Raw genomic sequence first — 22,544 nt, forward strand, 5'->3', positions numbered from 1 at the left:
CTTATCATTTCTTAAATCATTGTTGGGATCCACTTTCTTACTGTTTAGTTTTCAGTGTATCAGTGACAAGTTGCACAAGGAAATAAATAGACAGTGTTGGGGTCACCACATTAGGCTTTATTTGGCATTCATGTTTACAGATATGTGTCTTTTATGTTTTTCTGTCAATATATTTCTAATTATCTGTAATATGGCGTGTGCATGTGTTTGTGTGTGTGTGTTCTTTTGTAGCTGAGTGTGCGACTGTTTTTATCCCCTGAACAAACTACAGTGATTACAGCATAACATGATTTTAAAAAGTCTTCAGAACCACTCAGATGGCTTTGTCCTTTATTTCTTCTTTAGCACCTTTTATGTAAATACTGACTTTGTAAAGAAACACTGAGAGAAAACTCTTTTTGCAAACTTGAAATCACAAAATAAAAACAAAATAAAGACTACAATTTGCTTCATACACATTCAATAATCATACAACTTTCCTTTAGGGATACTTGAGTGAGTGTCTTTGGTTGGAAGTGCTGACCATAGATCTAGAATGAATAGAACAATCAAGTTAGAAATTATGTTGCATGCCTATGTGTTTGTGTGTACCAGCTTGTGTGTCTGCTGGTGTAACGTGGTTTATTTTAACTAGTGTAAATGACTCGTCACCCCAGCTGGATATGTAGCCGCCTCAGTGCCTTATATCCAGTAATGATAATGATCACAGAGGTTTTTGTTGATGCCTCTATGTGTGTTTAAGTGCACGCTGAAGGAGCTATCACTTCTGTCATTCTGTGGACTCTAATCCTATGGTGTAGTGTGTTACAGTTCCTCACTAGCATATCCAGCGGACAAAGCGCTCAAAGAATGAGGGTTTGTTCAGCATGGTGTAATCAACTCCTCTGAAGACGGCCGACATGTCCCCTAGCGACACCTTCCGCAGCACCTCTTCATCTGTGTCTGTTCCCATGGCGATCACAGTGGGAACGCCCTCCGCTCGCCTCATGGCAGACACGCCCTCGTCCAGCTGCTCACTGGCTGTGATGCCATCAGTGATGAAAACAAAGGCCAGCTCTGCGTTGCGACGTGCCAAGCGTTCTCCTCGCTAAAAACACAACAAAAAAGATGAGAGGACCAATAAATATTCCATTTGTGTGTAATAAAGCTTCAACGTGGCTGAAATTCATTACAGTCCCACGGCGGCCATTTTCGCTCAGGGTGGTAAGCTGAAATGCTGTTAAAGAGTTATACTGCTGTATTGCAAACAAATGTGTGAAGGGAATCTCACAATCATTATCATTTACCCCGATTAATCAGGAACAAGAAAGACATGGTAAGTGAAAATCTTGTGGGAACATTTTGAGAGGAAAAATTTTATAACTCATTAGCAACCAAAGACAACAGGGAATGTTAGCATTCAACCACCTACCTGCTAACTTTACTGTTAGCTAGGAGTTTATGCTTTTGTGGTATAAAACTTTATTTCAGCATCAATCACTTCCTAGCTAACATTAATGTTAATAGCCTATAAGACCATTAAACTCTAATGTTAGCTTCAGACGTTTATTAGCTAGGAAGTGGTTGAAAGCTAACGTTAGCTGTCGTATAACTAGCTTATAGGTAATGAGATAAATATATTTTTTTACTTAAAATATGGCCTGTTGTCCTTCTGGATTTTTACTCTCTATTGTCTTTTCAGTTGTTCATTAGACTGGAAGCAGGGAAATTTGTCCCTACATTTAAACAATCTGGAACACAACAGTGACATCTTAACATCATTGGAGCTTTCCTGAGCTCGACGTCACAGGACATCTTAATATTGTCAATAAGCTAAGCTAAGCACTAAGATGAAGCAGAAAAATTAGCTTTAAACCAGCATAAATGGTCAGTGTTATTTCTATTTGATAAAAGATTAAACATATAAGATATATTGTGCTAAGAAGGTTTTTGTTTTTTTTAACCAGGCTAGCTGATTCCCTGTGCTTCCAATCTTTATGCTAAAGCAAGCTAACCACCTCCTGGTTCCAGCTCTGAACTTAATGGAATCGTTTAACGTTTTGGAAAAAATGCTTTATATGCTTTTTATGACAAGAGTTAGATGAGAAGACCGATATCTGTACAATAAATATGATGTCACATCCAGCTGGCTTAGCTTAGGTTAGTTTAGCATAAAGAAGTAAAACAGGGGGGAATAGCTCGCCTGACAATATCGAAAGATAAAACAGCTATTAAGTCATTATCACATCATATATTTATATTGTTTGTTTGATGTGCTTGAAAAAAAAAGTGTAAAAAGTTAACATTAAGGTTATGCTGGCTGCTATATTTTGGAATCATTCTTGGCTGTTAGCATCAACTGCATCTGGACAAGAAAAAGTCCCACACATAACCCCAAGTAAAATCACAGCTTACATTATAAGTATTAGTTTATATGTTAATAATTGAGTTCTTGGATCTTGTAACTTTTGTACAATGCCAAGCTAGTTGTTTCCTCTTGTCTCTAGACATTAAGCTTAGATGCTAAGCGAAGCTAATCACCCACTGGCCATAGCTTCATATTTACCATCCAGACAAGAGAACAGTATTTAATTTCTCATCTAACTTTGGAAAGAATCTCCTAAAAAGTTGAACCACTTCTTTACATGCCTACAAAACCAGCTTGTGTTTGTGTATGTTTTTACCTGTGGAATCACCAGGTTGTTGACAGCATGGATGATAGCGCTGCCCAGAGCGGAAGAGGAGTCCATGTAGGTGACCCTTCCCAGTGAATCTGATATCACTGTCATATTGTGTGAGAGCGAGAACTCCACCCTCTGTTCTGAAGGGCTACCGTACTGCAGCAGAGCAAAGCGGGCATTCCTGTCATCTGTCTCGCTGTTGGCCAGAAGAAGGCGATTAGCCACGTTCTCGATGAATTCTTTGGCCCTGCGGTGGTTCTCCAGTCCCATCCTCTCAGAACCATCCAGCATGAATACCACATCGACCGGCCGCTGAACACAGCCAGCCACGTCAGGCTCTAGAAACAGACACACATACATAGAGTTTTAAATCAAACACAATGTTCTGCCAGCTCCAGCAGGGACACAGAGATCAAAGCCAGGAAAAATGTACTGTAACATGTCTGGCTTCCATACATGCTAGATGCAGTCCAGCTTTCATGTAAACCTTGTCAAAGGAGTAGCGGCCTCATCAAGAAAGCACTTTTTAGTTTGCTATACAATTTTATTCTCTTAAGGCATTATAAAAATGTGAATACATTTCACACAAAACAAGACAGTTCACAACAGCACGTTGTTTGGTCCCAAACATTAAAGCGGCTCTGTTTCCTTTAGTCATCGCTCTTTACAAGCCAAGCCGCATGCAAAAATCATGCACCAATCAAGGTCATAACATACAATAGTTCCTTCATTGTCAGTGCCAAGTCTGTTAACCAAACAGCAACATACTGGTACTTCTGAGTCATATACAGTATCCTGCAACATGTATAAAACCAGATATTTTCCACGCGTAAAGGCGTCTCACCAACATGACTAATTCACAGGGCACAAGGAAAAAAATTAAGGCCGTAACCACGGTTATGTGCAAAACAGCAAAAGATATGACTCAGCGAGCTCGTGATTCACAGTGGAAATGAGGCTTCATTAGAGAGCCACTGAACACTATACAGGAGCACCATGAATGGCTCTACAGACCAATCGGCCTCCAACAAATGGATGACATCCGCTTTCCATTTGTAAGGAAAATGGTCCTCCACCAAGATGGAAGAAATGATATGTTTCATATTTCAGTCAAACTTTTAGAGAAACAGCTTCATGTACATTAATTAAGAAATATTCCACGAGGAGCATCCTGAATCCACATTTTGTATTTTGGCCTATTATATACAGTTACGTACATAAGGCTGTTCTGCAAAGCACAGGGCCAGCTTCATATCATGCAACTTTTTTTTGCATCAGCCCAGGTGAATATTGCACCTGTAGAGTTATAAAAATGGCCATTGTTTTAATAGAATCTATTCTATGTCCAGCAGTAAGCTTATTAGTTATAAGCGCCCATTATGGGGAGGTCGCATGGATAGCATATAGCATTAGCAGAGTCCCAAGGCTTTCTCTGGGTCTCCCATAATGTCCCCATAGACATATTTGAAGGATTCGATGAACAGCTGGGTCCACTGCTGTCTGTCCGATCCCTGGGCGAGTTTGGCTCTCTGGGCTGTGTACGCCATGGTTGCAACGCCAACCCCGTACTGCTGCTCGCTCAAGCCGTTCAGCAGGTTGGCCACGCCCTCCAAAGAGGTTGGGACCAATGAAGGGTTGCCTTCCTCGGCCAGTGGCTTCCAGGGGGAAGGGGCTTGCCACCCAGCGACGCCCCCTCCTGAAACGAGTGGGCGGAATAACAATGTGGGCGGGGTCCCACAAAAATGACGCATGAACACAGCCAACAAAGGTGCCGGAGATACACTGAGTTGCACTAATTTAGGTCTTCTGTGTTTGCTTCATAGCCACATGAATTAATTGCATCTTAGTGTAGAAGGTGAAATCATACAATAAGGTGAGAAACAGACCTCTGGTTAAGCAAGAAGACGTCTAACACTTTGTCTTGACTGAATGAATGTAAAAGCAAAATAAATCAATGCATTGTGCATTTTCTGAGCCAAACCAAAGACCAATGTAAGTATTTATAGCGCATCTGAATAGTCAGTTAAAGCCTGCTGAGAAGGGCAGGGTGTCGAATCATAGAAATGGGGATAACTTTGGACACTTTTGGACAGCCTTTCCTCAAAGGCTTTGCTTGTGGTGTTACTTTCAGTTGTAAGGAGGGAAACTGATCAGGAAAGAAGGATTGACCACTTTGAAAAGATACAAAAGAAAGGAGCAGACACCTTTGTTCGACACAATCTGTTTTACAATCTTACTGGCACTTCATTTGAAGCATATTGACGCCTTAATCATTTTGGTTACCGAGGCATATTTGGTGAAACAGCATGACATCTTGGCGACAGTAAGCGACACGCAACTGTTTAAAACTTACCTGATTTACAAGGGAGCTCGGGGCATATGGTGACAGGATCTAAAGCAATAAAGACAGAGTGTCAGAGAAAAGGACTTAACTTGATGATTCCTCTGTACATAATGTGTGTTCCTGTAATAGGTGTACCTGGGCAGAGCACAGTTTCAATCTTGTCAATGAACTCCTCGGCCACCAGGTCTGAGAAGCGCCTCATGCCCAGCACCCTGCTGTCCCTCTGGCAGGAGATGCTCTTCAGAATCTCGTTCTCCTCGATCTGGTCGAACATGTCTCCAATACCGATGGCACTCACATCAACGCTGGGATCGCTGCTCACATGTACAAGTACACACAAACACAAGTAATGAGATACAACTTTTCCTCTCCGCTAATGTTCATTCCATTTCTAGATATAGCCCCAGTGTCAGGCACCTGCAGAGGTAGGTGAGCAGCGAGTCGTCATCTCTGGGGTCGAAGCGTCCGTCAGTGATGACAACCACGGTGACGTTGGCTTTGGCTCTGCGGCTGTCCCTGATCAGGTTGTCATAGGCGTACTTCAGGGCGGATGGAGTCCATGTTCCTCCGGCGATCCACTCCAAGCGTTTCACTGCATCCTGGATAGTTGAGAAGACAGCATGAGAGAAATGTGCATGACACAGATGAAGAGGTTACATGGTTAGCATATTAGCATTGGCAGAGTTCTAGCTTCACAGCCAGCTGAACGTGTTCCTCATGTAAAGTGTGTTTGAAATGGCAGCCTATTGTTTCGAGTCAGGTCAATAAAGATATCAAGTAAATACATTTAAGAGATTTGGGCTATCCTAAAAAGTATGCTAAAGTCTGTCACAAACACTCGTCTTGGTAAACTTACTGAAGGGACAGGTAGTGTTCAATCTTTCGTGGGAAATCAACAATTCACAAGTAAAATGCTACACAAGTTTCTAATGCTACTAGGCACAGTGGTTTTGGTGCTGGAGACAATTTTGAGCTGCAGATTAATCCATATTTGGTGCTATTGTGGGTATTTGTGGTATAGATGAGAAAAGTCTAAATGAATGCCCCCCATTATGTTATCCGCTGGCAATGTCTTGCTAGCTTTTGGAGTCCATGTTGCCATAGGCTAGCAGCATGTTCTCATAACTTAACCACTTGAATGGTAAGCATATTGCATACACAACTTCCTTCCTTTGACGAGCTAACAAGTTTAAAGACAGTTCATTTAAGGCAGCAGAAGCATGTACGTGGGAGCGACTCAAAATAAACTACAGTGCCCTTGTTCATGATCATGGAGGGGCACGTTAGCCAGTTGACTCCACTGACTTTCAATTCTTTGTTTGTTTTGATCTTTTGATCTTTTTGACTAAATAAAAAAGTTGTAAGTATCAGAACAACAGACAGAGAGACATCAGCACATGTGTAACTTGGCTTCCATTTGCTTTCATGCGGGAAGCACATGTGATCCGAGAGCACATCAGCTTTGATTAATCAAGAAACATCTGCACACAAGAGACAAAGGAACAGTATGTGCTCGACTCTAAAAATATACTTCAAAGCTCTATGAATATGTTTGTGTGTGAGACCTTGAAAGCAGCTAGTGAATCGATCTTGGGGTCGTCGAGCCGGATGGCCTGGAAGGTTCCACTGTGACTGTACTGAACAACTCCCACTCGTGTGCCTGACACAAGATACGATGTTAACACCAAACTGGCAGCCATCTTGTTATTTTTTGAAATTTTAATAAATATAATAAGTAAAAGACATGTGCATAAACAAATGCATGTTTACCTGTTTCAGACTGTGAGTCTTTGGCGAGGGATCCCAGTCTGTTGATGGTGTTGATGACAAAGTTCTTCTCCAGGGTGAAGTTGGTCAGACCCACAGACTCTGAGCTGTCAATCACAAACACGATGTCCAGTGCTCCACAGCGTTTCTCACAATCTGCAGACAAAAATGTCCGATCAGAGCCAAGTGGTAACATCTGGGGTTGAAAAATGAAGCCAATGCATAGGTGCCAAAAACTGCAACTCCTCTGGCTGGCCTGAGGCTGTTTTCAAAAGCAAGTCATCCTCAAGAGAGGATGTGTTACAGTGTTTTACCCAGATGATGGCGCTATCTGGTAGTTAAGTGGTGACGTCACATTACAGTGTTTTCCTCCATGTTTTAAACAATCAAGAAACTAACTTGATTGTTGCTAACGCTTCATCACAGACATGCACCGTCATGATCGCCCTTGCATGGTTAGCACTAAGAAGGTATTAGTGTCCGCGCTCAAAATAGCTGGTTTGTTAACTCGCTCAATGTTTCTCATACATGGATTTATTTGTGTGCTTGAGAGTCGTGATTGTTGTTGGCTTATCTCCACAAATAAGACCGCCACTAACAGAATCTTATTCAGTTGGACCCACCGTATCTAACAAGCTAATTAGGCAGTGAATTAGCCTTAATCAAGGACTGGATAACTGTATGACTTTGATATCTTAGCGTTGGCCAACCCTTTGCTCATCTCTTACTGATCCTGTCATTCAAATATGTCACTTCTGGCACCAAAATACAAGATTACGATGTATAAAATGCCGGAATTGAGGCTTCAGCAGTTCACAAACCAATGGATGACGTCACGTTAGATATGTCCACTTCTTATATACAGTCTGCGAGGGCGCTAACACAATGGTAACTAAACTCACCACAGCAGCCACATGTTTCCCTGATGTAGTTCATGACATCGCATTCCTGCAGGAGAAACATCATATCATTACATCCACATTATCCTCTGTTTGTTTCTCTTTATGTGATAAAACAGTGGTTAGATGAAATGTTCTTACAGTGAGGCCGGGGTCTCCCTCAGGGCCAGGATCTCCCTGAAGAGGAAGAAAACACATAAAATCACATCCTTCCTCTCATTTGCGGTTGCTAGCAGATAATGCTAATTGGTAACAAGTAAACATATGAAATCATTAGCCAAGTTTGGTTTAGCTGAATCCAACTAGATACTTTTTTCAGTACTTACATCACGCCCAAGCTCTCCTCTCGGTCCTCTTAGGCCTGGTTCACCCTGAGGTCCAGACTCACCCTGTTGGAAGCAGAAAAATTTGCATTTTGTAGAAAAACTTGGTGGACACATTTAGCTCCAGTGACAACATTTAACAATCTACTTGGAGTTACTCACTGGGTCTCCTGGAGTTCCTTTATTTCCCGGGTCGCCCTTCTGACCACAGTCTCCTCTGCTGCCGCGAGGTCCACGGTTGCCACCCACTCCTCTGTCACCCTGTAAACAGCAAACAAAAGTCTAGTTAGATAATTCTGAAACTCTTGCAAGCAAAGGTTAAGAGACTTCACATGCATGGATAGGTTACCGATGATCCTCTTGGGCCAGGATAGCTGAAACCAGGTCTTCCATGGTCTCCCTGAATATAAACAAAAGAAATAATCAAGACAAAGCCAGAAACCAATGAAGATGTTAACACACTTACACAATCACAGAGAAACATACCTTTGGTCCAGATTGTCCAGGTTCTCCTCTTGGTCCAGCATCACCAGGGTCACCTCTGGTACCCTGTGATAGAAACAGTGTTAATGTAAGCTAGGAAAGGTACTGCCTACATTTTAACACAAATATCTGTACTTTCTACTCTTTACACATAAGCTCGTTTAGCCTTAGCTTTACAGTGCTTATGGGGAATTAGCAATGATTTTCATTTTGCATCATTGCACGTCATCTTCCCAACATCAAGACGTATTTTAACCTGATTGGATGGGACAATAACACAGAAAAGATGATTCCTCGGTGTATCCATCGGTGCATAATTTGCACATCGCCTTAACAAAGGGGCGTCAAGAGCAGTGGCTCTCAACTGGTCTCACCTCAGGACCCTGCACGCCCTCCTTAAGGACAAATCGCGACCTAGATTATTTCAACCACTCAAATTTATTTAATAAAAAATGGTGCAGTTTGGTATGATAGTCAAACAAATGACCAGCAGTTAGCCGTGCAAACAATTAATTCAATTAACAGCCTTTTTTCAACACCAATAAACTAAAAAAAGTGCAACATAAATGCAACAACTGTTTCAAGATATAAATGTATCTGTAGCTGGGATTACCCAATCACACACTACACTACTATACTGCCCGCACATCATAGGAAACCCATGTCCTTCAAAATAAAAGCGCAGCAAAGACATTTTGCCACCAGTTACTTTTTTTTCGAGCACACATCTACGACCCACTGAAAACAGCTCCGCCAGACCCACCAGTTGAGAACCACTGGTCTAGAGAATGCAAACCAATCACAAATGGTGATGTCTTACAACAACTTAAACATTGGAGACATGTTAATGCTTGCTATTTTTAGTATATTGTTGGTTTTATTGTATTTTATTTGAAGTTAGAATGATTTAGTTGAAAAGCGTCCTAAATATGGCAAAAGGTTTGGTTAAGTTTACACAGAAAGAGCTCATAGAAAAATCTTTCAGAGGGCTACTCTTTACTTTGATACTATGAGTACCTGTACTTTTTCACTTCAGTTTAGAAGTTGAATCAGTACTTCTACTTTTACCAGAGTTTTATTTTTACACAAGCATCTGCACTTTTACCTATTACATTATATTCTTACATTTCTTCCAGGCCCTCCTGGTGACCCCGGTGGTCCCCTGGGGCCAGGCAGGCCATTGTCTCCCTGTTCAGAGGAGAGAGCGTTAAAGACAGGGGCAACAAATGGGGGGAGATGAGTTCAAGGTATTGATGTTTATCGGAGCATTATAAAGCTGAAATAGGTCTTCTCACCTTTGCTCCTTTGCTTCCTGATTCACCTGGAAGTCCCCTTGTGCCCTCTGGCCCATATTCACCCTGCAACATTAAAACAAGATTAGGTCAAAACCTAATATTTGAAGGCAGGCGCGCGCTGCAGACGTAGGTGAGGACAGCGGACAAGCAGCCCCGCCTACTCCCCAATCAAAGTATCCAGAGCCGTATGGTCAGAGAGTCGTATCAGTGGAGGTCCAATATGCTCCATGATCCACCATTGCCATGTCATAACTCTCTCTCTCTACGGCTGTGAAAGTACCGTCATTCACTCACTCAGTCAGCCAGTCAGTCACATTCAGACCCATGTGTAGGGCTGTCCCCGGCAGTCAGCCAAAAATGTTGAGACCCCTAGTGGTGGAATAATGTGTCTAGATAACCAAGGCAAAACAATGTGCGATTTGGTACTTGAACTCATACCTTTTCTCCTTTAATTCCATCAGGCCCTGGATTCCCCTTTTGCCCATTCTCTCCTCTTCTCCCCTAGAAGACAAGAAGAATTAGGTAAGCAACACAAAACCAATGAAGAATGAAGGGAAAAGTAAGTTAATGTATGAATCTTACCGGCTCCCCCCTGGCTCCTGGGTTTCCAGGGGTTCCCTACAAGAAATGACACACAGGTGAGCTACATGATGCATTTAAATGATTGAATGTTTTTCTGTCAGTGGCGATGAGTCTTACTGGGGTTCCTTTCTGTCCAGGGAGGCCAGGTGTTCCAGGGCTTCCACTCTCTCCCTGTGGAAGAAGCACCAAGAATTTAGCCAATTATCTCAAACTTTCCTAAAAACCAACTTGACCTCGAATTCTTGTGTTCAGATTTACCTTTGGTCCAGGGTCTCCAGATGAGCCAGGAGGTCCAGATCTTCCAGGACGACCAGAATCACCCTGAAGACAAGACACAAGCACAAAGACAGTAAGACAGATAAAAACACAGGTTGGAGAATTGATGGATTTTGTTTGAAGGAAAACCAAGACCTTGTACCTTATCTCCGTCAGTTCCAGGGGAACCACGATCACCGACATCTCCGGGATGACCATCAGGACCCTACAAATCATCAAACACTCACCATAAATACGCCATAACACAACACAATATTAATGCACTTAATAATTTTTAGTAGTGAGGATGAGGATCATACTCTGTCGCCTGGGTCTCCTTTGCAGCCAGGAGCGCCGATCCGTCCGATTTTACCCTGAGGAGAAAATTGAATCACAGAAGTGTCTTAAAGTTCCCATGATGTCAATTGCGATGTTTAAATTTGTATCGTTGTTTGGCACTTACTGTCAACTATATGACAGTTTGTCCCAACAGTGACAAACATTGTTATTATGTGGGTATTCTTAATAATATTATAGAGTTTGTCATTTCCTGGAAAATGTAAAAACATGTTGATTATTCATCCTGCACCTAGGACTTATTCTAATTGTCCCTCCAGTTAAACATTTTCTCATGCATTGTTATGTCCATCCACCATGACCAAAAGGACCTACAAGCTAGCTAACAGTTAGTGATTTTCACTGTGTTTAGATGTTAACATTCAGCGTTAATGGCTAACTTTGCTCGGTTCAGAGAGAACAGGCTCTCTTAGCTTTTATTAGACTTATTAATAAACAGCTCTTGGAAGCTACCATCACAAATACCCTCTCATTCTGTCAGCTAATCAGCTAGCCGATGAATTAGCCTTGAGCATTGACTGAATAACTGTTTGAAAACTAACATATGCCAACCCCTAGCTATACCAATTCTGCATCCAATTAAACACTTTCTCTAATTTTTGTGTCCAATGAAACTCTTCTTTTAATTGTTTTGTCTATGCACAAAGACAGACAGGACCTACAATCTAGCTAGCAGTTATTGATCGAGCTGTGTTTGAATGTTCTCACATTCAGCGCTATTGGCTAAGTTTGCAATGTCTAACAGGCTTTCTTAGCTTTTTCTAGACTAATTGTTCTGGCAAAACACTGTGGTTATAATCAGCTAGCTAATTAATTAGCCTTGAGCATCGACAGGTTAACTGTATAACTGTGATAACTAGCATATGAAAACATCTCACTTTACCAATTTTGTGTCCAATAAAACCTTTTCTTGAATTTTTATGTCCATCCACCATGACAGCCAGGACCTACAAGCTAGCTAGTTAATGAATTCTCAGTGTTTGAATGTTTACATTCAGCGCTATTGGCGAAGTTTGCTCGGTTCAACAGGCTCTTTAACTAATAAACAGCTGTCGTCACAAATGCAATCTCATTCTGTCAGCTAATCAGCTAGCGAATGACTTATCCTTGAGCATCAACTGTATACTGTATAACTTTGATAACTTAGCATTTGCCAATCTTTTTTTCTTCCAATGAAACACTTTCTCTATTTATTTTTTGTCTCCAATGAAACATTTCCTTGATTTTTTGTGTCCATCCACCATGACCCAAAGGACCTACAATTTAGCTAGCAGTGACTGAATTCACAATTTTTTGAATGTTCTCATATTCAGCTTTATTGGCTAACTTTGCTAGGGTCCACAAGCTCTATTAGCTTTCATTAGACTAATTAATAAACAGCTGTCGGTCACTACCATCACAAATAATCAGCTAATCAGCTGGCTAATGAACTAGCCTTCTACATAGACTGGATCATTTTGACCAATCTCTAGCTATACCAATTTCACATCCAATTAAACATTTTCTTTCTTTTTTTGTGTCCAATGAAACTCTTTCTTGAATTTTTATGTCCATCCACTATGACGGACAGGACCTACAAGCTAGCTAGCAGTTATTGATTTGCACTGTGTTTGAAAGTTCTCAACATTCAGCATTATTGACTAAGTTCGCTATGTTTCACAGGCTCTCTTAGCTTTTATAACACTAATTAATAAACAGCTCTATGCAGCTACCATCACAAATAGAACAATAGATCATTTGGCTAACTTAGCATTTGCCAACACTTCCCTATACCTTTTCATTTCCAATTAAACGTTTTCTGTATTTTTTTTGTGTCCAATGAAACTGTCTTGAATTGTTTTGTCAATCCACCATGACACGACAGACTTACTGTTTGGCTAACAGTTATTAATCTTCACTGTGATCCTCCTATTTAGCGTTATTGGCTATTGCAAACACCACTGCTAAGTCTCTCCCTAGCTTCCTGTCTTTAAAGGAAACCCATTAATATGCAGAATCCAGTAGTACTCTGTTACCTGTTTCATGGAAACTACAGCTTAACGTCAGACATTCACTTAATGATTTTTTTGTTAATTTAATTGTTGGCATTTTGTTCCTTAAATTGTGCAACAAAACCCAAACGTAGCCTCATGCAGCACTCACCTTCTGTCCATCTGTCCCGTTGCGTCCTGGGATGCCTGCTACTCCCTAATATTAAAGAGATGAAACAGTTAGAGGAGGAAGATCAATCACTTTACAAAATGTATGATAATTTACAGATTCGGTTTGGAAAAAAAACTTACCTTTTTCCCCTGAGCTCCTATCTCTCCCTGTGAGCAGACAGAAAAACAACAGATCATTCATCCATACGCAAGAATTTATTCAAAATCTCCCAATTTAGTGATGTAAACGTCATCCACATTAGAGGACGGACTGTCTCACCTTCTCGCCTTTAAAACCTGGTTCTCCCTACAAAGAGGACAAAAAGAAAGGAAACATCATTAATAACAAATAGACACAAATTTGTGAACGATGTGTAGGTGGATGTTCATGGTCTTACTTTGATTCCAGGCTGACCAATGGGACCCTCGATACCGGGGTCTCCTGGACGACCTCTCGCTCCTTTCAGACCTGGGTCGCCATTGTCTCCTTTAGATCCCTGCAGACAAATTAAAAGGGTTAATTATATGTGAGGATTGAAGGTCACTATTGAGCTAATTCTGTAAGTGTGCATTTTTGTTTGTGTGTGTGAAACTCACTTTTTGTCCTCTGTGGCCTTTAGGACCAGGGGGCCCTGGTGTCTCCAGACAGGACACACTGTAACACTGTTATACAGGAAATGAAGACAAACAGGAAGTGATGAAACAATATGAAAAATGAATATTTATTATATTTATGTTCATGAGTTCTTGTTTTCTTACCTCTACATAAGCCAAATGTTGCTGTGAAGACAAAAGAAACAAGGTGTGAGCAGACGAATCATTCACCATGTTTCATGCTTCTCTGTGTGTCTGTGTGTGTGTGTTGGTGTGTTACCATGGTCTTGATGATGCGGTCGATGGTTTTAACGTGTATGACCGCCCTGCCTGTGCTCAGATCCACGGCCATGAACTCGTCCCTGTAGACTGTTGCAGGAGAGTTGGCGATCTCCCTCATCCCCGTTTCTTCTATGTTCCTTGATGCCGCCACGGAAAACAGACGGATGCCCTCGTCGCGAGCCCGCTCTGCTGCCACTTTGATGCCCCCGCACGGGCTTCCAGTCACATGACCGTCGGTGATGACCACAGCGAACCGGAGGGCTCGGGGATTTGAAGGCGAGCGCAGCATCTCCTGGGTCATGTTGGTGAGGGCACAGTCGATGTAGGTGCCCTTACCCAGGTAACGGATTCCTTCAAGACCCTGAAAATAAAGACAAGAGTGACCTGTTAAAGCTGGATTACCAGGATTATCAGGAAAAGATGGCAACTTTTTACGCACCCTAAACCCTCATGGCCCCAACAGTATCAGGTCCAGGTATCATTGATTATGATGATTATATGAATTGACATGGGATCGGACTTAAAGCTCATGTGAGGAGTTTTCGGTTTGTGTTGATTTTGGCGCCCCCTGTGGACAAAGCCGTACCTCTGATCTCTTTTCTGATCTTGTCCTGCTTAAGTGTTGGTTTTAAACAAAAAATCTCATCCTGCTTTCTTTAACAGTCATATGCATCACTCATTTTAAATTGTTGCCCTGGAAAATGTAAACAAAGGCAGCGTGCAGTTAATCACTTCATCTGACACCAACCCCCCCACCAGCAGTTTCAGGCATAAAAAGTAACCACATCGAAAGAATCCATCTTGTCTCTGATGGTCTGGTTTGCTTTCGTAGCTCATATAGAGTAATCAGAATTATTTTCAGTCTGTTTCATAACCACCAAAAAACTCCTCACAGGAGCTTTAAGGGAATCATCATATTTAGCTAATCTTCAACTGCTGTGTATAAATTTATCTAAATAACACAGCAGTTTGTAGTTTTGGCTCGGTGCTAGAGCCGGCAGTCTCCCAATCAGAAGCTCCTGCAGGCTACATGCCAAAGTGTCCTTGGGCAAGACACTGAACCCCAAATTGCTCTCTAAGGCACAGCCATCGGCATATGAATGAGCATAAATGATAAAAATTTTCGTACAGTATGTGTGTGTGAAAGGGTGAATGTGGCATGCAGTGTAAAACGTTTTGATTGGTCTGAAGACTGCGAAAGCGTTATATAAGTGCAGTATATTTAACATTTTTCCATTTACCATTTGCCTTTGTGGGAAATACGCACACGATGAGATAAGGGCCCCTCTCACATCTGGCGGCTCAGTATAATGACAGCTATGTTAGCTTAGCACAAAAAGAAGCGGAAACTGCTAGCCTGGTTTTATCTTAAGGTAACAAAATTTGTCTACAATTAATAATAAATCTCAATATTGTTTAATACAAATTATGCCAAAGTGTAAGAGCAACAGCTCTATGGGGGTTGTGTACCGAACTATTTCCTAGCTGTTACTGCTTCAAGTCTGGTTGGTAACATGTGCCTACTTATTTTTGTTTAGTTTGTATTGTTACAGTTTGTTTTTGTACAGATTATTAAAAACAAGATACATGTGTAAATAAACTAGCTTTAGACACGCTTGTAGACAGTTTCTGTATAGGCTAGCTCCTTTCTACTGTTTCCGTTCTTTGAGCTAAGCTAAGCTAACTAGCTCCTGGCTGAAGCTTTGTATGTAACAGACATGAGAGTGGTACTGATCCACTGCAAAACAAGAACAATTCTTTCAATAATAAATAATCTTATTTTACCTAATTTAATGACATTAATTTGTCTTTGATCGTAGAAGTACGTGATCAAAGATCTATTATTAGCATTCACATGAGCTACAACAACCGTCTGTGGTCTCTTCTAAATTAATTAATGTATTAACTTAGACCTAAAACCACTGAAAAAAAGTCATCCCACCCAACTCTGTTTGTCTCAGATTCTTCGACCCATACTCCCTCACATCCACCGACCTTCCTACCTCGTCCCTTCCTAGTCAACTTTGTGTATGCTTCTCTCATGTCTCTGTCCAACTCTCAAATCAGCTCAGGTAGATCATGTCTGAGACAGAACCCCACTACGAGTCTCCCTCTGGTCTTCAGCACATCCTCCAAGACCAGCCTTACAGAACACATCCCCATCACCTCCAGCCCTCCCCTCAACATATATAAACATATTGTAATGGCGTGGTCCTTGAATTGTTTGTTAATCTACTTTGACATGATTTCTTTGGCGGTTTGCTTTCATTTGACCGTGCAGAAGACAAAGAAATGTGTGGTACACGTGCAACAAAGGTCCAAGTTGGAGTCAGATCATCTTAAACCGAGGTGAGGCCTCTGGTTACCTGCAGATTTAGCTCTGCAGTGTAACGATATTAAAGTTTTGTTTCACTAGTATCACATTTCTAGGTTTTGGGGGCTGCAGCAGATTTTTGGCCCAGGGCCACAGATCAGATTTTCCCAGCCCTGGTTTTTATTGGTGTCGATAAGGCTGCAGCAATAGTAAAAAACACTTTTATGTAATGAATGAATGTAAACCAGGGCTGACAGCTCTCCACAGATTTACCTTTTCCTACATATAAAACTCTTTCTGGGCGTGGTCACAGGTCACAGGTCACAGGTCACACGTCACAGGTTGGAAATCTCCATCCATGGGAGGACTAGCAGAACTCTGTGATTTCTAAACATTGTAGTTCCTATAATCCTGTTGCCTCTTATATTCCTCTTATACAATATTTCACACACGATTTGTCAAAAGATTTGAGTGCTTTCCATTTTTTAGATGCATAAAACACCAAAATGCAAACACAACGCACAGTCTAAAAAGGAAAGCGAGGAAAATCAAGAGTTACAACCGTTACACAGGGAGCCAACCATAGACGTCTGCTAAAATAAGGAAGTGTACTCCCACAACTATTGTATGTCACCATTAGGGGGCGCCCAAGAATACAAACCTGAAATATTGGAGACTGTCAGTTTAAAGCTATAATAAGTAGGATTTTCTGAGAAAAACAAAGTATAGACTTTTACAAATATAATATAAATCATCACTTAAGGGCCTCTATACATGTGTGTTGGTGAGTGTGTGTGCAGACCCTTGCAAGACCCTTCCCTCTGCATGTATTCTGTTGTTTTGCTCTGCGCGGGACGTTTTCAGGAGGGGCGCTGTTGTGGTTCCCTGAGCCAATCACAACGTATAGCTGAGTGTGGGAGTGGTTCATATTAGCAACTGGGCCCCATTCAGACCGGCGAACATGGCGAAAGAGCGATGCAGAGTGGGCCTTCTTTCTGTTGGACAGGTGGGTGCCTCAAACCTGGTAGGACAGGCTAACCGGTGGTTAGCATGCTAGCACCAAGGTAACCATGATGCTTGGGGGGCTGGGCGTGTTCTCGCACGAGAGAGTGGAGGAAAAATCCTACTTATTATACCTTTAACTTGATGATAACTGAGATATGTATTTGTGTGTGTGTGTGTGTGTGTGTGTGTGTGTGTGTTACTCACAGTTATGAAATCAGCCTTAGGTCCGATGCGACTGAACACCTCCTGTTTCTGGGAGAAGTGAAGACCTCCGAGGTTCCAGCTGATCTTCACGGATCCTTTGAAGTCAACATCCTGCAGACGCTCAGCAAACCTCTTTACGAATTCCTACAAGAAGACAACGACACATTTTACAGAAAACTGCGTACAGCCGATTTTGTGTTGAGGTATTTAGTTACAAAAACACAGATGATGGGGGCACCTTGATGCTTTCCACCAGCGATCCAGGCGGAGGCTCCTGCAGGGCGATGGTCTCAGACGTGTCGATGGTGAAGTATAAGTCTATGGGACAATCATTCTTCTCTGTGGGGAACAAAACAAACACATAATGCATTTAACGTAACGTGTCAGCACATTAACATGACGTTTTAGGTTGGGTTTGGTTCATGTCACTTACTGCTGCACGTTGGCGTCTGGCCGTGAGTCAGGGCTCCGAAAAGAAGGCAGAGTGTGGCCACCTTTAACCCCTGCATCTTCCTCTTCTCCTGTCTGACACAAGAAAGGACAAAGCATACGACTGAGATGATCAGAAACAATACATTGAAAATGTAAAAGACAAACAAGACTGAATGGAAAGTGGAAAGAAACATTTAAGGCCTGACGCAAGAAACGAGGAGAGCATGTTCTTACCTTAAAATAACAGCATTAAAAAAAGCCTTTCACAGTGGTGTTGTCTGATAATATAGATTCTATACAACACTTTTCATCATTGGTTGACAAAATATTTGTAAAAAATAACTTAACAAACATCTAGATCCTGCATCTGGTATCAATTGCATGGGAATCAAATGAAGAAACCGACAGTTGCCTGGGGAACAAAATGGCCGCCGCAGAGTTATGTAACAGGTTTGAAAGCATTATTTGAACATGGCTGTCTTTCTGTGTTTCATGGTGGAAATGCAAACTGGGAGAAGCTAGTCGAAGAGGCTGATATCTACGTATTTTAAATGTATAAACCTGAACTCAACCTGCCAAACAAAAGAGATCGATGGACGTTTGACTAAATGAAACATGTGAGTGCCGTTAGAAGATTAATTTGGGTGCTGACATGAAAATAAGCAGACTCTGGTTTCAGGCAGCTGATTGAACACAGAGAGTCTGACATTATGAATCCTGAACATGAGATCTCACAGGCCTCAGTCTGCTGCCCTCCAGAGGCTTGAAACCAGGGTCACACTGGCTGCCATGGCCGGAGTAACCCATCAGGGGGCCGTCTCACATTGACCCCCGAAAACACAAAGTAAAGGGGAAGATGCTGCTTTAAATCTTGACAAGACAGGTAATCATACAGGAGCTGCCTCGATGCCACTACTATCAGGAGTGCAGAGCAAAGTTGTAATTAATCAAATGGGCACAGATCAGCTGATAGGAGGCCTTTAGACTCCCCTTACATCTGATAACCACTATGTCTAACAGTAATAGCAACATGTTAACTCAACCTGTGTTTGGTGCCCAAACGTCACTCGACATCAACTCCAAAGATCTTGGCCCTGTTAGTGTCCACCAGCATCTGCCATCTGATATTCACTGTAACAGTGTTTGTGCACTAAATCTGCTCCCTCACAGGTAACAAGGAAACAAGAAAAACTAAAGGACAAACATTTCTATCTTGACAGTAACAGCCAAAATATATTTCACAATGCCAATGCCATCATACCAGCAGAGCAATGTCTCTAATGTTTCTCCTTTCAAAGACAAATGAAAATTAGTCCTCTCAGTAATCTCACCCCTGCATGTTGGTTTTTTATCCAGTTAAAGGGAGACGACCATTCACGAATCATCTAAAGAGGCCCCCTTTAAGACTTCTAACTAAAAGACTGTTGAACACGCGCTCAGCTGTGGCTCCCTCCAGCGGACAGACCGCTGTGAGCTGCGGAGGACTCTCTCCTGCGAGATGTTCCCACTCCTCTCCCCCTGTCCAGGCCAGGGGAGCGAGTGCGTGTCCTCGCAGCTTTTCATCACTGCGCAGGTAGATTTCATGCAATAAAAACATGCACAGAACACATCTCGACTGATAGAGTCCCGGATCTAAATGTGTTTTCTAAAAGTGTTTTTTGTTTAGAAGTTGCTGGATTTGAAGGAGTTTCGAACTCAAAGTTTTCAGAGGAAAAAAGTAAGTTTCAAAAAAGTACGTTTTAAGAAATTCAAAGAGGCAAAACGTGAGACAGAGAGAAGGAGAGACAGTCACAGACACATAAGAGGGAGACAGAGAGAGGGAAGAAACATTGGCACATTGTTGTGCGTAAAAGTTCTCCTTACCCGAACACTTTCCAACAACTTCTAAACTTGGTGAGCAGCTGTTCCTTTGTGGATTATCTCCTCATCTCAGCAGGAATGAAACGCCGAGAAAGAAAAGGAGGATACAGGAGGAAGAAAACGGGAAATAAAGCCTTGATGCGCGTTTACTTCCCGCAGAAGAGCCGTCCGCTCGCTCGCTCTCCTGTCCCGGTCCAGCTCCACAGACGAGCTCTGATCCCTCCTCCTGCACGCGCGGGACGCACCCCAGTGCTCACCGCTGTCCGCTTGGAGGCGCCATGGCTCCGCACCCGGAACCTGTGTGCGCGCGTGCGTGTACCCGTGGCCCTGTACCGTAGGCCTACCAGCATTACCAGCAAAAGAAGATGCCAAAGCACAGCTGGAAATCCCCCCCCCCCCTCGAAGACGCCTTAAACTGCACTAACAGATTGTAATGATGCTTAGTATCAGGAGATGTGACTATTTTACACATGTGGCTCAGAGGAACACATGGAGGCACCCCAGGGACACTCTGAGCTTTCATGTCCCTCTCATGCAGCATTCAGGAGGTTTTTCAGTTAATCTCATACATGTGGTGAGTGAGATTGAAATAAAACAGGATAAAGAGCAGACGTAACCCCCCCTCACTCATAAACACACACACACACGGACACACAAATGGCCATGGCTTGTGTCTGGTTGCAATTAGTAGCCAGAGTGAGAGGAGTTTATACTCGCTGTAAACACTGACAGACTGTCCATGAGTCTGCTCACCATGTTTATACCCGTGTAGGTGCTGCAGCCGCCCGTTTGCCTTTTTGTATGTGTTGGAGTGTTTGTGCACACGGTGGGAGGTCTGCCTTACAGAGGGGCTTACCTCGTCCTGAACACATTTACATTTACACTGTGAGGATGTAAAGCACATTTCTTTTCATGTCACTGTAGCTGATCGTGTACCGGCTGCAGTGAGACTTGTTTTCTGATGCGGCAGATGAAGCAGTAACACGTCCCCTAATGTGATATCCAGGTTAGAACACAGGAAGAGCAAAATTTTACATCCAAATCTACTTCTTCTACATGATTGGCTGTCAGTTTGGAGAGGAAGATGAGAATAGAAGATGCTGCTGATGAGCAGAGATGGACAAGTAGGAAACATGAGTCATTACACATTTATAGAAACATACTTAAGTTTTGAAATTTCAACCCCTCCTGCTTTTTAATTTAACTTTATCTGATTGTACAGTAAATTATGATCACTTAGAGGCGGTTGGAGACGGGACAGAAGGCAACTCTTTGCCAGGACGGCTGAGTGAGGATGAGAAAGGAGAAGGAGGAGGAGGAGGAGGAGGAGGAGAAGAAGGGCAGCTGCTGACCAGAGTTATTACTCTATGAAGCTCCTCTCTCTGTCTTGGCCAGGGATGGGTTTTTCCTTAAAAAGAGAAGGAGAGAAGAGTGGAGCATTGTGTGTGCATGTGTGTATGTGTGCGTGCATGTGATGGAGAGATGTGGAGGTGGAGGAAAACGGGGATGGGGGGGGTTCTGGTCTCTCTTAACAGTGTGACTCATAGAATAGGAATGACCTCCCTCCCAAATAAGTGTAAACCAGTCTCTACTCTCTTTCTCTCCCCCCCCCCTCTCTCTCTCTCTCTTCAATTTTTTCTTTATTTCTTTCACATGGACTCAAAGAGAACGTTTCAGTCTGGGGGGATTTCTGCGTAATCAGTTCCAGAATCATAAACAGCTCAAGTCTCCCAACATCACTGCAACTTTTCTCAGTGTTTCACAGAAAAACGCACACAAGGAGCGCCTCGATCGCTTCGTGCAAACATGCACAAACATAAAAGCAAATCAAACATATGCATGCAAATGGAAATGCACGAATCCGGACAGTCAGACAGCGGATGCATGTTCATCCTGTCTGCAGCATGCAAAGATTAGATGAAGCTTATTTACAGTTTTGGCCACAACTCTGTGACTGTCTGTGTGTGTGTGTGTGTGTGTGTGTTGGTTTGTGTGTGTGTTTGTGTGTTTATAGGACTGATACAGCTCTTCCAGATGTTTCCCAGTGCGGCTCCTGGACCTCATATGCTATATTTAAAAAGGAATAAACAGGATATTACATTTAACTTATGCTAAGCTAACACTGACTCCTCTTTTCCTTTGCTTCTTTTTGGAATCTTTCCCCCTCCTTCCCTCCAGATGTGCTCTCTGCTCAGACGGGGCAGCTGGGAGTCGTTCCCTTTGTGCATCACACACACACACACACACACACACGGCCGTGCACACACCATGCACTCAAGTCCATGTGCAAAACTCATGCCATGTGCGAAACTCATGCTGCTCTACCGGTGAATTTTCACTGAATTTCAGTGGAAATTCACTGGTGAGTGGTGTAATCTGGTCTACTCGGATTCACAAAACAGGAGGAAAGAGGAAATTGGGTCTAAAAAAACTTCAGAGGAGCCAAGACAAATTTCTGAGGAGCAGTCCCCACATGCGCGCACACAGGCAGCCACATACACACAGAAATACACATGCACACAAGCTGTAAATCATGCACAGAAATATGCATTATCATGCAAGGGGGCACACCCATGCTCACACCAACAAACAAACAAACACACACACACAAGGGTGGGGTCTCTGTGGTATGTGTTAGCTGATAAGTGCAGTTTAGGCACCAAATTGTCAAAAATTAGCAAGACACAGGAAGAGATATATCAAACATCCAAGACACACACACACACACAAGCATGCAGAGACCGAAG

The 22,544-nt window shown here is 42.5% G+C and overlaps 1 protein-coding gene across 1 annotated transcript; it reads right to left on the reverse strand.

The window, feature by feature from the left end:
* Positions 1 to 96: 96 nt before the first annotated feature.
* LOC138611111 (collagen alpha-2(VI) chain-like) lies at positions 97 to 19,990 on the reverse strand. The gene is made up of 32 exons (XM_069684045.1): positions 19,801 to 19,990; positions 17,939 to 18,030; positions 17,744 to 17,844; positions 17,506 to 17,649; positions 13,981 to 14,343; positions 13,866 to 13,886; positions 13,704 to 13,769; positions 13,505 to 13,603; positions 13,387 to 13,413; positions 13,248 to 13,274; positions 13,108 to 13,152; positions 10,929 to 10,982; positions 10,772 to 10,834; positions 10,612 to 10,674; positions 10,471 to 10,524; positions 10,354 to 10,389; positions 10,210 to 10,272; positions 9,772 to 9,834; positions 9,602 to 9,664; positions 8,480 to 8,542; positions 8,343 to 8,393; positions 8,156 to 8,254; positions 7,997 to 8,059; positions 7,812 to 7,847; positions 7,674 to 7,719; positions 6,775 to 6,927; positions 6,570 to 6,664; positions 5,422 to 5,603; positions 5,140 to 5,318; positions 5,014 to 5,052; positions 2,664 to 2,998; positions 97 to 1,087 (listed from the first exon to the last, which is right to left on the reverse strand). The coding sequence occupies exons 2-32, from the start codon at positions 18,012 to 18,014 to the stop codon at positions 818 to 820; spliced, it is 3,039 nt and encodes a 1,012-aa protein (XP_069540146.1). The 5' UTR covers positions 18,015 to 18,030; positions 19,801 to 19,990; the 3' UTR covers positions 97 to 817.
* Positions 19,991 to 22,544: the final 2,554 nt, after the last annotated feature.

The sequence above is a fragment of the Semicossyphus pulcher genome, unplaced genomic scaffold (genome assembly GCF_022749685.1).
Source record: "Semicossyphus pulcher isolate SPU_LCO1_2020_fin unplaced genomic scaffold, fSemPul1.0.p SCAF_7, whole genome shotgun sequence".
Lineage (NCBI taxonomy): Eukaryota > Metazoa > Chordata > Actinopteri > Labriformes > Labridae > Semicossyphus > Semicossyphus pulcher.